Genomic DNA, 16409 nt, shown 5'->3' with positions numbered 1-16409 from the left:
ACAGAGGTAGTTGTGCTACCACTGGCTGAAATACAGAACAGGTAAGGAACATGTTTTAATAGCAAAAAGGTACCAGGAAACAGCTCCATCTTGCAGCTTTCATTAAAGCTATGAACAGACTTACTTATCACAGAAACAAGTAACACAGAGCTCGTTAGACACTGCCTCATATTAAACTGTCCACTGCAGTCGCAGAAGTTTTCTTTTTAGGACAGACAAATTCCAAGACAAAAAAGTTCGTTATTCACTCTATTTCACCTTGCTACAGCAACACCAGGACTACCACCCAAGGATAAATCCAATACTCCATCGTGACATAATACCTTTTTTATTACAATATCCAAAAAACTGAGTATGCAAGATTTTGAGACCTCACGATCCCTTCTTCAGTCTCAGGAATGTGCCATCTAAAGACTGTATATTTAAACCATAAAGGAGTTTAAATGTAAAGAAAAGAGAAAAATGCATTTTCTTCATAAACATTCTGTGTGTCTCTTCCTACCAACCACACCATCCTCTGTAAAACCCGAAGATTTCTTTCTGTAAAGCAAATATATATATAGTGTTGGTAGCCCACCCCACCCCATCCCAAGATCAGTTTTTATTAATCTTCTGTATTAGTGTCAACAATCAGCTACAGATACATATTACTTTGAGAATTAAATACATAATCGTTTAATTCAAACAAGCAGAAGGGCAAGAGGAAAAAGCATTATGTGGATGGCACATTTGGTTGTAGATTACCAAAACATTCAGCCTTTACAATTCAATGATTCTTTCTCTAGTAATCAACTTTCAAATAAAATTTCTCTTTGTTGCAATTACAGACCAAAATACACTAGATAGTTTTCTTTTACTACAATCTTACCATAGTAGTTTAAGAAGTACTATTACAAAATGCTTTTAATTAGTGTACTCCTTACAAAGAGTCAGAGAGGCAACGTAATAGCAGAGTACAGTGTAAAGAGTGCTTCTAGGAACTAGGAGTTTTTGTAATATACTACTCGGTAAGCAATATAGCTACAGAACTCACAGCCACAACTGTTAGGTTTACTCTCTCTCACTTAAGTAGCTGCAGCTTCAGTGCATTCAGACTGTGCCCGATGTCTCTGAACGGAGAGTTCTGCCTGCGTGAGCAATCTGATCAGATTAACACTGATTTGAATTGAAAACGCCCCTCCTTGATCTGAGCTAACTATGTAAACGTACACAGGAGAGGGGAGTTTTGAACTCAGCCGGGAAGGTGAGTGCTCGCCACGGCCACCCAAGGGAAACTCTCAACCTGAAGAGAGGTGGTCGGAGATTAACAGAACTGGAACACAAAGAAGAGGCAAACAGAAAAAAAAAGACAAACAGCAACCGACAGAGCAAACACTTTAGAAAGAGCCTATTCCTTAAGCCTGCTTCAGATATTGCTCTGCTCTATAAAAGTGAATTTAGGACCTAAGGCTTGTAAGTTATAAGAGGCCCAGGTGGCCAAGTCCATCTTCAACGTCACTGAAGTGCTTTCACAAGATATAGCTTTTCCCCGTGTTCACTGGTGAAGATGGGTGCCTTTTTGTAGTGTTCCACCAACTCATCCATAGTATTAAAGCGACGCTGCCCAATACAATAGACATTGTCCACGAGCTGCACCTTGAAATGTTTGTTCTTCCCCGATGCCTTTAGAGATACTGAGAAGTCACTGGGCTGTTGAGATTAAAAAAAAAAAAAAAAAGAAAAAAAGAATTATGTAAAAGTGAACAAAATGAAGGCATCATTTTGTGGTTTCAGGAACAAACTGTGTCATACAGCTTATGGTAATTTATGCTAGGCTTTGTTCCATAGCTCGGTGCTTTAGCTACTTAAGAAACCCAATAGTCTATTATTCAATAAATAATTGCCACCATTATTAACGTGCACAGTTAAGTCAGTTAAGTGAAAGCTCCCCAGATGCACAGTCTGAAGCTGCCAATTACATGACTAAATTGCAAATATTATCCTAGCTACTCAATCTAGAAGCAGGAGAATATCAAGGAGAAGGGGAAAACTTCCATCACATATGATTTGCTTGCTAGAAGTCCTGGAGAAAGTGATTATTGCAATATTGCTTGGATGAGATGAAGAAAATTCCATATACTGCTTTTTTTCCAGAGCTGTGACCACTAGAGGGCCATTCTTGCTTTGCATTGCAAAAGACAAAACCACGTTCACCTTTTATCTTCCATTACCACATGCATGGAGAATAATTTCTCCTATTGAGTACACCTTTTTTTCTAAAAAAAGGATAAAGCTGTAGAATAAAAACACAGTATGAATCCCACCATCAAACCACCTCCCACAAAAGACAAAACATAAGCACTGATTAAGTTATTCAGGACAGAACAATTTCACATGACAAATCTCTTCATCTTGGCAATCAGTTGCTTTAATGAAGTCAGCGCTGTCTTCCCAACAGCTGGGATAAGACCATTCTGCTTTCTGCACCCCATGCTGCCAGGGGAAGGTAGAAAGGACACACCATCCCTTGCTTTCAGCTGAACTCCTCCTCTAGCCATCAATTGCTGCTGGCTGGTCCTAGAGATAGGAGCACAGGCTTTGCCCTGTGAGAGGTGGCTGGAGTGGGTATCACCAGCCAAGGGAAAAACCAGAGTAATAAAAAGCAAAAAGCACACGCCAGTCTGTAGCAAGCACTTAATGGAGGTAAGTAATGCTGGATGTGACTGTGGAGGTACTGCCGCAGGGTCTCTGCCCACTGAAGGCTCAGCTTCAGGCAGAAACTGCTGAAGGCACTTGCTGAAATGCTTCAGATGCAGCCTTCCTGCAGTCCCTGGTCAGGCTGGTGCTGTGAACCTGAACTTGCCCAGGCTAAACAAATGCCACAAGCGGCTATCTGGTTCACAGCATCACCTTGCAAACGACCCCAATGCAGCTGAGACACAGCAGAGGACCAAGCGGTGGGGAGCAGGAGCTCTCTGCTGTCACCAGACTTTGGTTCATAAAACCACATAAACCAGACTCTGGAGTCCCCCTTTTTATGTTTGGATGGTCAGATATATACTGAATATGTATCCAAGTAAGCTGAAAGACAGCATTTTCACAAGCATGCTTTCTTCCTGCAATGATGTAGGTCTCTGCCCCACACATTCCCACATTCTGTCTATCCCAAAATCTGGTCCTTTGCATCCCCCCATTACCTGTTTTTTAGTACCAATGTCTTTCTCTTTCTTCCCTTCTAACTCCATTTGTCCTGCCCACAGCAGACAAACCTCCTGCCGTGCCTGTTGATCTGGCTCCGGCCCAACTCGCCAGGCTCGTACCTTGGCTTTGGGCAGCAGCTCCTTCCCTCTTGCACTGCTCAAGCCAGCAGCTCCCCACACCTCTGGACTGATGCACTTCTACCTCGAGCCACTACATTCCAGATCCACAGGCACCATTTCTTTAAAAATTATTTTACATAACACCCATAGGAGAATTACTTCTTCCATCCATGGTCCATTATCACTGGGCCTTGGCCAGGAAGGCTGCCTCAGGCACTGAGCAGCTCCAAAGCCAAATACACGCAACACCCCCTGTGACTGCCAAGATGAGAGGGCTGGGGAGGGTGGGGGAATAAGATGGAAAGAAATGTGCATAAAAATGCATCTTTGGTGTTCCCAATGCTCCACCCAAGATACATTCTGTGGCCTGTCATCCACCCCGAACTCCAAGTTTGAAAACTGCTATTTTAAGCCAGCTAGCTCTGATATTAAACCCCTGCCACCGGAGCATCACAAACAAGGCTGCACAGAGTGCACAACAAGTCTAACTTATTTTCAACACCTACCCTATTGGGTTAAAGCTAACCTGGTTGCACCAACACTGTGATGTAGTTAATACCCCAAATGCAGTGTGGACAACCCCAGGCAGCAGTGACCACACAGGCCTAGGACCTGTTTCAATGCACACCTCCATAGCCATAATCAGCAGCCACTTAAATGGCAACAAACCACAGTCCTGCACAAACAAAACTCTGAGATCATGGGCTCATGGAGGAGAAATTTAGGGCATGGGCTCTGGGCAGTGTGCTGATGGCTGTGTTTGAAACACAGAGTAATAGGCAGGTCCATAGGTCTCTTCAAGAACAGAGCTCAGGGAAGCACGTATGAACTACCTGCTTATGATTCAAAAAACCCAAGATCAAGCCCTGCTGACTTATGTTCTGCTGCTTCTATGGGTGACGCCTATGTCAAACAAAAAACAGTAACCCAAAGGCCCTCATTTAAAACAGAAGAACTAACAAGTGGGAAGTTCATAATCTGCACCAAAAACATTTTTTTTTGTTTGTTTTAGGAACAGGAAAAGTTGTTATGACAAAGGTTTAAAAATAAGTGAAATAATCACTTCACACTCAACAAAGTTATAATGTCTTCTGACAAAGCCCAGTTGTTTTCAGCATGTCAAAATTATGTGTTTTAAAAGCTCTTTTTATCTGCTAAGAAACACTGTCTTTAGAACAGAAAGGATGTGCTAATGACACACAGAGAAGCGTTGGAATAGGTCTTAGACCTCTGATCTACTGACCTATGTCCCAGGCACCGGCCTGACTTAGATCTTTGTGAGGTGATCTACACAATACATTAAATACTTTTCCTGCCATTATAATGATTACATTAATGAATGAACACTCTCCTGAACTATTGTCTATTCTTCCCAGCCTCAGAACTGCTAATTGGATTGATCCATAGATAGAAGACATTATTATCGCTTGTTTTCTCCAGAATATGTTACAAAGTTTATTCTTTTCATGATCTGATTTAATTCAGTACAAAAAATAGCGGAAAGGCTGATCTAACTCTTTTGAGAGCCATCATCCGGTGCAAAGAGATGGAAGAACTCAAACAGCTGTTGCAAAAACCCTGAAACCCTTTATTGGCCTCAGTGCAGTAACTTCTACAGATTGAAGACCAAACAGCAAAGGCTGTTGGACTTGCATTTGGTTTTATTTTGGTTCCTTCCCACTCTAACAAACATGCAAAATAGTTAAAAAGACATTAAAAAAAAAAATAAATCTCTAGATAAACTATTGCTTTTAATATTACCATTTCAAAGTATGCTGGTTCAATACAGCTTGAATTGGTTCCCTGCTGTCCTCCTTGGATTTGCTCCAAGTCTGTTTATTTTATTTACCGTTAAAGCTATTTTGTTTCAACTGCTGGCCAATTTTTCTCCCTTCTCCCTCTTAAATTAATTGCTACATTTGGATGTTTGCACACTAACTCTTCTAGGATTAAAAGCCTCACATACACCAAATAAAGGCACATCAGAAGTAAGCTTTAATCCCTGAAATTTACAGAAGAGTTGTTAATTCTGCAACAGAACTACAGAGCATAGCTTCGTGGCAGGGAGCCTGTGAATATTTCTGTACTATCATAATTGGGAAGACCTAAACCTGAAGTTAAATCAGTTCCTAAAACAGAAAATTGAATATTAGCTGTCATGCATCTGCAGCTCTTCAGTCCAGGTGTAGTAGTACTTTTAATCATTTCAGATTCCTTTAACTCCTGCTTATGACTAAGATGATCATAGGCTAATTGGTGCCTACAACGTGAGGAAGACAACATGTAGGAAGATGTTTCTTTCACTTCTTTGGTCAGAAACTTCACTGTCTTTTCAAAAAAATATGGAAAACTTTATCATGAAGACAAGTTATAAAACGATATAAGGGAAAACAAGTGAAATCAGGAAAGTAGTTTCCCTCTTTACAATCTCCATTTGAGAATGAAACAAAGCAATTTTATCATAGATGGCAACGCTGGGAAAAATAACTCCCTCTCAAAAGCCTTTTACTGATCCTGTAACTTTTTTTTCCCCTTTTAATCCAGTTCCATTTAGCAATGTCCTTTCTTCATCGTAGATATTGTGATGCACTCACTCTTCAAGACTATTCTAGATCACTTGGAGCTCCCCAACTCCTCCTACTTCCACACCCAGGTTTCCCCTTCACACACACCCCACCCCCCCCCCCCAGTCACCCAGCCAAAAAAAACAAGTCACAGCTCAGAAGTCTAAGATCAGGCTGAAAAGAACCATCTGGAAGTGTTAATTCCTTTTTCTACCCCTTCTACCTCATTTAGATATAAACAAATACCCTTCTTCTCTATGCCAACGTTCACCATGTTCCAAAAATCAGTGTTACACAGATCAGAAACATGTATTGGCTCCACTGATTTTCAAATGCAGCTGTAATAAAATTTCCATACTTCCATTTAAAACAAACCACTGGGCTATTTCCTTAGCTTATTTTTAAAGATAAACTTTCTTCTCCTCTCTGCTGTAATCATCAATCACTGCATGTCACAGAACATGACAAATGCTTCAGTTTTTGAAGAGCTGCCACATTTCATTGCTTCTATCCAACACTTGCAGGATTAAAAACCCAGGAAAATATGGGACACCCTGAATGCTACAGAATTAGCACCTCAAAAAGCATATGAACTCTCAACCTGTGCCTCCTTCCTCTGCTGTCACTATTGCTGGACAAAAGAGCACAGAAGCCAAATGCTGTATCAAAGACTGACACAAATCTAGTCGTACCTACAATCCTCAGTATCATCTTACTACACCTACAGTCATCAGAATCACCTTAATACTATGCCCTGCAACCCCATTTAGGATCAGTTACTGTAATTCGATATCTGTGACACTCTTGGTAGCCATTACTTCCTAATGAATAATTGCTTCTGAAATTGCCAAAAAAATTGTGCAGCTCATTCATGTTAATAAATAGAACTGGCCTGAGAAAAATAACATCATCTCTGCTTTATGGGAAGACATCACAGGGCTAGGAAGCAGTGGTGTTTGTCTCGTCACAGTTTCACACACACTTGCAGCGGAACTTAAGAGGCCTGCAAGTCCCAACAGAAGTTCCCTTTGAAGTTTAAGGGTGTCTGCAGCAGAGGAACTGCTCAGAAGCTAGAAGTGTGGTGTGGTTGCCCTCCCTCATCACCAGCCACAGCCTATTACTGCTTCCTGTTAACTATAGCACTCACAAGCACACTTGTTTCCCAGGGTGAACCTGAACAAAAAACTCTTTTCCTTCCAAATTTGTTTCTCTCCCCAGTGGAATCTTAGATCTTCAAAGCATGACGCTCACCTACCCAACCCAGGCCAACAGTGTCAGCCAAGACTTGTTTGTCTTGTGTTAGGTACTACACTCAGAGAACAAAAATCTGACCACTAAAGAGCCTGCAATTCAAAAAGGGTAAGAAGTGGCTGTACAGAGACTGCAAAGATTAAATCTGCATTATTTATTCAGGAGTGCTGCTTAAATGAGACAACCAACTTCAGGTTTAATCAACCAAGCAGCCTGCAACAGAAAGAACAAGCCAAGCACTACTTCTAACTAGGTATGTTCCACTTCAGTTTCCTCCTTTACACCTCCAAAACTAAGGTGACATGACCTAGGTATTACAGAGCTGGCAAAAATGTTATCAGTAGGGAACTGTGGCTGTTACATAAACTATGGTCTTAAACAGTTCAAACAAGTTTACGGTTCTAATAATAGTATTTCGTAATTAATGAACATAATCAGACTACTAGCTACCCAACAGTGTTCATCCCAAGATATTCTCCACTATAGCAGCATCTAAGTGTAACCAAGAAGAATATTTTTGGCTAAGGAATCTAGCTGTGAGACAAACATCTGGTAAAGTTAAAATCTAGAGAAACAGTGTAAAACCTTGAAGCTACTAAAATCGGAAATGGAAAAACATGACAGTCTCATCAAGTGAATACAGAATAATACAAACCTTCATCTATCCAAGGAGAGCTTTTCATAGCTCAGTAACGAGAGCAAAACTCAAAGAAATCTAAGAAAAACTTTTATACAGACAACTTCTCGTAACTATGGTGATGGAAGGCTATAGAAAACCCTAAAATAGGTCAAAAATCAGGCATGGGATTAGCAGGATGACTCACAGTTTTATTGATGGGCCTTTTCAGAAAGGAATAACCCCTGCATCCACAGCTTTAATAGGTGGATTCATAACACAATGGAATGGGAAGTGCTGGTCTGGTGGAAAGATGAGCAAACTTTGCTATGTTCTTTCTAATCAAGATCTTTTGCTCTGATCATGCAGACACTCCTGGTAACTCTTAGCCACAGCATAAACAGCCTCTAGTCACACATATGAAGTATGGCAACAGCCCAGAATTTATCAGTTATTTCTAAAATCTTTATTTGTTCCATACATAATGAGCTTCAAATAGATCTTTTATGGTCGTCTTTGCAACTATGCCCATTTGCTTATTGTATTGCTCTTGGCACTTCAGGAACACCCCCCTTCCTCCCCAAACCACAAAGTAGGTATCCCCAACGCTTTTATTATTCACATATATAAACAAATTATATGATGGTATGATATATAAAGATTAGGGCAGCCGAAAGTTTGAGATGTAAAATATTTCTTTAAGCATAACAAAGCCTAAAACTCTCTAGTAGTACTAAAACAAAGGAGGCCTTTACTTTACATGCATAACTACAGTTTATCTCATTACTCAAAAAAACCCCAAATATAAGATCTGCAAGACCAGATCGAGATTAGAAAAATGGAGGAAAAATTGACAAGAAAAGAAAAAAAAGAAAAAAAAAAAAAAGAAAAAAGAAAAAAGATCAGTTCCTCAATTCAGCGCATTTGGTTTTTATTGCATGTGTGCAAGAAACTTGCTGTAATAGGAACTGAGTAAGTTTTCTGCGATTCCAGTAAGAGTTAGATGCTGGAAACAACATGAAGACCACATTCTCCATAAATCTTTTTGTGCTCCACAAGCAACAACTTCCCCCGCAACAACAGAGGTAGCAAATTTGAAACTGCTTTGAATACAAGTGTGTCTAATGCTACAATGTCATATTAAATTGAAAGGAAATTTGTTTGCTCTAGAGGTGTAGAGGTGCTCTTAAGAGCAAAGAAACAAGCCGTAGCACAGTGCTCACTGTGACATGGTATGTGCTGAGAAATGGCTGTACATTTTTGTATTTTAAGTAATGCATTCATTTTCAAACTTCAAAGTTCTGGCACTTTCTAAAAAGGCACAAGGAAATTGATAGCTACTGTCTCAGGGTAAACCCACATGCAGCATCCAAATTTGAAAGTGAACTTCTGTCTGCTGGATGGACACACCAAGGGTATACTGCATCCAGTATACCCGCCTGCTCCAGACAGGATGCTACTTTCAAGAGACAGCTGAACTACTGTAATTTAATGATTACCATAATCCTCTAGGAGCTTTCCACATTTTAGAAGACTGCATGCCCCACTTCAGTCTCTTCTGTTGACTAAACAAACTTGATTCTGGCTCTGGCTCTGTCACTCATGTTTTCTAAATTTCTATTTTTCTTCCTGTTCTCCTTTGATTCATTTGTATCTGGCTTCAGTTAGTGATTACAGTTAACTAAAGAGCAGAAATAGGAACTCAATGACATGGAGCTTCAAACAAAGGGTAGTTTGACAGCTATTATGTCTTCTTCAGAGCAAATTCATCAAGGAAAGATGCCTGAGATTTAATCAGACAACAACAGTATTGGATACAGATCTAGAAAAAAATAGAATATTTGGGACTGTAACAGAATTATATTTTGTCAACAACTTTCTGCAGGATGTAAAAATTTCAGTATAGCAAGGGTCCTAACTGCAGCAATAATAACAATAAACTACTAATGGTTTCACAAAATTAGACTCCGAAGTTGTATTTAGATACAGAAAACCCTGCAAAATTAACAATTTCCTTATCTTTCAGCTGTTGCTCTGCTGTCACTCTAAGCCTCTGTTCATCTCCCTTGCCAAGAGCCAACGTGCCAGCCAATCACAAATTTCAGCATTGCATACGAAGAATATGTGAAAAGTCAAACTGAAGCCCAAAATTTTTAGTTGCTTGTCCACTAAAGAGTACCCTTTAGTTTGCGCTACCTAATGCAACTGCCTCAATACCATCTCAGACTTTGACTTCATTCTGGGATCTCTGTGAGTACCTGAAATTGTTACTTAGGAAGAACAGAATCAGCAAATGAAATGTGAAACACGCTTCCAAAAAAGTATCAGGAGCTAAAAGGATCTTTACCCCCAGATTTGAGCTCAAGATTAATTTTACCCTTTACTTAAAGCAAGTTCTTTGTTTTCCAGCGTGCAGTCATGCCAACAACTACTACTGACTAGTTACTGAAATAATTTACATGAGGAATAGCATATGAGAACAGTTTTCCCCTGATTTATAGGCAATTATGATAAAGAATACCACAAGTTCTAACCAGAAGTGATAAATGCAATCAATACAGCCTTCTGAAGCCATTAAAGAAACCTTTTTTAAAAACATATTATGGCTCAAACTATAAACAGTTGACACTGCTTTAGTTTTTATTTGCAATCTACGTTATAAAACAGGATAGCCCACAATACACGCACAGTGAAACCTGACACAAAGATGACAGATGGCTGTAGCTGCTGTTAAACTGATTTCAGTTAAATCAGCTGTTAAACTGATTTTAGTAATATCATATGCTCAAATTAGAAGACTATGCTATTAATTACTATTAATTTTGAACTTTTATATGTGAAGCAAACAAATATGGAGACATCTATGAAACAATAATTTGTTTTCAGGGAATGGTCCTACAACTGAAACAATAAATTCAGAAACACCCTAACTGAGAATTCAGATTTGATTCAAATTTTTTTCATAGCTTTAGAAAGACATATTAGGGAATTATTAAAATCTGTCACCTTTTCCAAACCACAGTCAAGGGATAATAAAATTTTGAGTGCTTTAACTATGAATTCTCTGGCCTCAGCATACATGAAAGGCCCTTCAGTATAATTTTAAATGTGAACTGTCAGGATTACAATGATCCCTAACCAGCATTACTTACATCCCTCTGATGTCATCAAGGCTCAATTTACAAAGCACGTGAGCTGCTGACTTGACCCTCACTGTTGTGTATCATAATCTTAACTATTAGATACAGTACTTTAGATTTAGGTTGTAATAAGGTAAGTAGAGCAGAAATACATTAAAATGGAATTTTAACCAATAAAGGACCTATGTTACTATTCAATTAAAAGCAGAAAACTGACCAATGCAAAGACCTCGTTTGAAATTACCTTTAAAATCAAATTGATGACTAAATTTGCAATTCACAAGAATTATTTTATCTTGTAGTCCTGTAAATTTGAGGAGGATTGCAGATAAGGAACACGTGAAAAGTCAGACTGAAGCCTGAAATACTTACTTACCTGTTCACTAATTAACCCCCCCTGGATAATACAGACCCAGTCGTTAAACTTCAGTGTAAATGTCACTGCATTTCAGTAACAGACCAACTCTCACAAGCAGCAAGTGTATCGGTTGGTAATGCCTACATATAGGGAAGCTATTAGTGGTCATGCTTGCTAACCCAAGCATGGAGTATTACGAAGCCTGCTGGGCTGAGTACCACTTACCGAAGATTCACTATCTCTAACAAGGAAGTCTCCTTCCACTCCCCTTTCGTTCAGGGCACATTCTGCTTGGTGTCGGGTAACATTCCCGTAATACCACTCTCTTCCAGCAAACCGTCCAGTAGAAGATGGTCCCGTGTAGCTTATCTGAGGTGGATGGGAAGTGTTAATGGTAGGACCATCGCTAATGATTACTACATAGTTTTTAGGAACAAGACCAATTTGCCCTCTGGAATTTTTACATTTCCACCATTCTGGGTCGTTTTCTGGTTTTTCAATGACTTCCATTGTTTCCCCTTTTTCAAAGTTGAGCTCTTCTTCTGTGACGGAGCTGAATGGATACAGTGTCTGAACAACATGGAGTACTTTGGTGCCCTGGCCATTACTCATGGAAGCACCTTTCCTTAAGTTGAGAAAGCTGGGTGAATCTGCGGTTGCCTCCTCAACCTCCTCTACCACATAGTTCGAAGGAAACCAGCCAATCTGTCCATTGTAGCTACCTCTCCACCAGCCGTCACTGCACTTCTCCATGACAATCACTCGGGATCCTTTAACGAGGGACAGTTCATCCTCCCTCTCCGCAACATAGGCAAATTTCACGTAGGCTGGAATGTTGAGATCGTAAATCCGGTCAGCACTGCTGCCGTTGGACGGGTACTCTGCGTCTGTGCTAGGGGTGGGTGAGGCGTCTCTCGCGCTCGTCTTTCTCTTGGTTTTTCCCAAACCTGTTCAGGAGAGAACCGTAAAGTGGTCACTTGGACTGCTCGTCCCCAGATTGCAAACGCTGGATTTAGTGATGTGCTGCTCCATCACAACATTGCTAAATGGAGATCTCTTCTGTAACATTACATAGAAACAGTAACACCTTTAAGAGATTAACATCCTGCTGATGCACCATTAGCTAAGCAGCAATTTATGTTGTAACTGCTCCATTTCCTTCACAAAAGTACCAGAGTTTTAACACACTTAAAACCAATGGCTTCTTCACATTATGAGAACAGCTAATAACTGGAACATTGCGCAGCTTGCTGTTATGTCTCTTAAAAATCCAGCCAAAAGATCATGCCTTTTAATTTTAGTGATGACTTTAATTTGGCTTAAGCAAAGCATGACAGAAAATCTACAAAAATAAACTATCACAGCAACAAAAGCTCAAGTTTCTCTGCAGATTACATTTTGTTCTCTTCATCCTTCAGTCAGTCCCCAGGCAGCTACAGCTGCAACTTCTCCCTCTTGAAATGCACACCTCTTGCATCTACAGTTCATCATGTACTGTAAAAGCATAAACCTGACAGTCAGGAAGACCATTTGCATACGTTCCCCTATAATCTGTAAATTCTGATGTTCTGTTGTGGCTTTAATTATAGCGTGAAATACAATATACAAAAGAAACAACAATAACATTAAATACATAACTTCTTTATTCCTTAATTAGAGGAACCATTCTAATGTCTGTTTAAATGTGGAAGAAAAATTGCACAACACACTTTGTGTACTTTCCAAACTTTTGCAGCAAAGACTGCTTAAGCATATATAAAAACCGGAAAGATAAAGACAAGTAGTCCTTCCTGGTGAAATTCACTTAGAAATGTTCTGAGGAGAAAAAAGATGAAGTCTCAGGAGAGCATAAACCAAGCAACACACAGTATGTCATGCAGGGGACAGAAAGCCGAAAACAACACAGAAATAGGAGCTTTTGTACTTTTCTCCATGCTCCCAGAAGCCTTGCTGGCAGCTGAGAGATTCACTTGAGACACAATGAGTACATGCTGATCGTGGCAGACTGAATGGGAAAAAATAAATAAATAAATAGGGCTTTGCTTTTCTTGCTTCTAATAATCTGATAGAAGGAGATGCATGCTATTTCATTTTTAACAACTCAGGACTATTTAATCTGGCCACTCTACTGCTGAAAAGTGCACTTGCTTTTTTAATATATATATGCATATATACGTACATGCATATACAATGAATAACTTCAGCAAAGCTGTTTATTCAGTGCAAAACTACCTGGTTTATTTCACAGGGTTAGCTGTACAGCACAAACAGCACACATAGGACCACACAGCGATTGCTAACTAGAAGGGTTAAATACATTAATTAATACAGTCTGCAGATCTCCAAAGACAGCAGAAAATTCCAATGATCCTAAAATGTTCCCTGACCCTCCCCAGCAGCTCCTTGCTTCCTGCAGGAGCCTGCTTACACCCTAATGACATTCTAACTACATCATTTCAGCCAAGAACACTGGTGGCTGCACTTCCACGCAAAATGAGGGAGAGCAGCTTATTGTACTAGGGGAGACAATCACAGGAAAAGCATGTCCAGGCAAGCATTAATCGGGAGCTGGCCAGGCTCCCATCTCTGCCAAGACTGGAAATTTTCATCAGTTTAGAGATCATTTTCAACAAAAAGACGAGGATGCAACAGAGCTAAGGAGCATTAAATTAGAGTGATATAAACAAACACAACTTCTGTTAGGAAAGAGGGGAAATTACTTGTTATAACTTCATGGAAAACAAGGAACTGTTATTTCAAGAGATTCACCCTACATAAAGCCCTACACTGAGACTGAACCTTCCAGATTAAAAGCTTAGGTATTGATGTGCTTTGTAATGGAGATATGCAGCACCATTTCCTGGAATTACAGCAGGAGAACTAATAAAATAAAAGAAAAACCCAAGCAGATGATGAAGTAGCTGGCCAGGAGAAAACAAGTTGACAACCAGAGCAGAGAAATAACTGAGATATGGGGTTGCAGTATGATAAGAGAATGCCATAAACTGGAAAAAAATTGTTGACAAATAGGTGAAAAATTTCTCAAGAAAAAAAAGTCTGACATCTGATAAAGTTATTTAAACATTTAGCAAAAAGTTATCATCCAAGCACTTTCTTTCACTTGGAGTTTTATAAGTTGCATCTTTTCTCACAAATCTTCCAATACTGCATCTGGCATTTAAAATGTTCCTTTCTGTCCTCCCAACTCAACACAAATATTGGGGGGGGGGGGAGGGAAGGGAAATAATCAGAAACTTCACTTTTTTTCTTTATCAATAAAGGCAGTCGGAGCTCTTCAGTTTAAACTTAACTTTTAATCTAACCAAACTTTCAAAGGCTGACAGCATGATCAGCCTTTTGCAATAGCAGTGATGTACACCAAATATTGTGTTTCCAGCTGGTTTGATCAAGGTAGCTAAGTATGCAGAGACCCATCTGCAGCCAAGCACAGCAAAGGGCATTCACAACATTATCTAACACTCATTTTTTTCCGTGAGGTTACAACATTCATAGCTGTGTCTATGACAGAAGAGGAAACAAGTTGTTCCATGAGCAGAATAAAGGAAATCAGTTCCTGTTTTTCTCCTTACACCTCCTGCTGCACTATTCCTCCTTTGCCTCCCCCATCTCCTGCAGGATCCACAGTAAGTCCCTTTACCCTATGACTGCCTTCATATTCCCAGGTCCTCCTCATACCTCCAGCTCCCCACTGCTATCTCCAGATTGCCCTCAGAGCAAACTCCATCTCCCATGGTGCTGCCCTCCCTACCTTTGCGCGGCTGGCCAGCCAAGCTCGGCACCCAGTGCCCCACTACTTTTCAGCCCTGCATGGACTGAGCAGAGCTGGGCCTGCTCTGGCCTCTACGCCAGTGACGGACACCAGCAATAACCCTCCCAGGCACAGGGTTGGAGAAACCTAGTTAGTTTATCTCTGCCAGTCTGTCAACTTTGCTTAAAATTGGCTGAGTTATCAAGGGTGGACAGATGGATGGACAATGACAGCTGACTCTAACAGCATGACTGGTGTAAGCTTCATTTCCTTAGGAAACAAGTCTAAAAATACAATTTAGTAGGATGGCTGGTCATAGCTAAGCAAGAATAAAGTTAGGACAATTATAAACTTTGTATGCATCTATGGCAAAAATCACAACTCCATTAGAAAAAAGAAAGTACAATCTACATGAGTCATCTTTGGAAAATTAAACACTGCCATTACTTGTTACTAACAGAAATGCTCACGTACTACTATTTGTAAGGGTAAACCTATTATGTCTGAATGGAATGAAACCCACATAAGGAATTTCATGGAAAACAAAACATTCATGCACTTCAGGAGTCATATCTGGAAGAGACAAATATACTCGCGATTGCAGCCATAATTTTGTCATTTTTATTGTCTTTATTTTAATGAAAACTTATCTACTAGTGAAATACAACTGTATTTTCCCATTCTGACTCATTGGTTACAGTTCAACTGAAACCATAATCCTTTGTAATACAACTAGTTGTTAAGGAAAAATCTAAAGCAATGGATTAGCTTTCAAGTGAGGGCAAAAGAGTGGGAGCAAAAGCATTGCAGAGCAGCAGAAAAATTGTTTTATGTTATGGCATTTCATAGGAAATAATGCTGCTCACAGTCTACAGCTAACCCACACTGAACTGATTCATTTGTGTTCTTAGAAACAAGTTGCCAAGTGATGTGAGAAGGTTTAATTTTTAGGTGGATATATTGCTGAGATAAAAACCATAAAATGGTTAGTATCATTTCCAGAGAAGGGATCCATGACAAATCCTTCTTCTTCCTGCAGTGAACGAAATCCTCTGGCCCCAAGGTCAGTCCTAGGGAGACTCAAGAAATGTGCCTCCCACATTACTTCATGCCCTCTTCCTTTCCTCACTTAGTTGCAGCTCTGAAGAATAGCTTGTTTTGCGAGCAGCAGGCCAAAGGAAGACCAGTTTCCTATGAATTTGCTTCCTCTCTAAGTCCCCATTGTGCAAACCCCAGCTTTACACCCTTTCGTTACCAGCTTGTCCCCCTGATGGCCTTCCTACTGTACTAGTAGGTTTTCCAGCTCACATCTACAGTGCCTCTCCGTACAGCTCTCCCAGCCTTCCCACTTTATGGAAAGCTCCTTAAGCTCCCCCAGGAAATGCCTTGAGCCCCCCTCTAAACCCCAAACC

General features: G+C 40.1%; 1 protein-coding gene across 3 annotated transcripts in view; it reads right to left on the bottom strand.

The window, feature by feature from the left end:
• Positions 1-628: 628 nt before the first annotated feature.
• The window catches only part of NCK2 (NCK adaptor protein 2), an 87798-nt gene continuing 72017 nt past the window's right edge, over positions 629-16409 (bottom strand). For all 3 annotated transcript variants that reach the window (XM_080613690.1, XM_080613688.1, XM_080613689.1), the window contains 2 exons: positions 11454-12175; positions 629-1689 (listed from right to left, as the gene is read on the bottom strand). In XM_080613690.1, the coding sequence (XP_080469816.1) occupies positions 1495-1689; positions 11454-12175 (917 nt within the window). In that variant the 3' untranslated portion in view covers positions 629-1494. The remainder of the gene's footprint in view (positions 1690-11453; positions 12176-16409) is intronic.

This window comes from Psittacula echo, assembly GCF_963264785.1.
Source record: "Psittacula echo genome assembly, chromosome: 3".
NCBI lineage: Eukaryota > Metazoa > Chordata > Aves > Psittaciformes > Psittacidae > Psittacula > Psittacula echo.
Note: the sequence above shows the minus strand (reverse complement) of the source record. Positions and strands in the feature narration are given on the sequence as shown.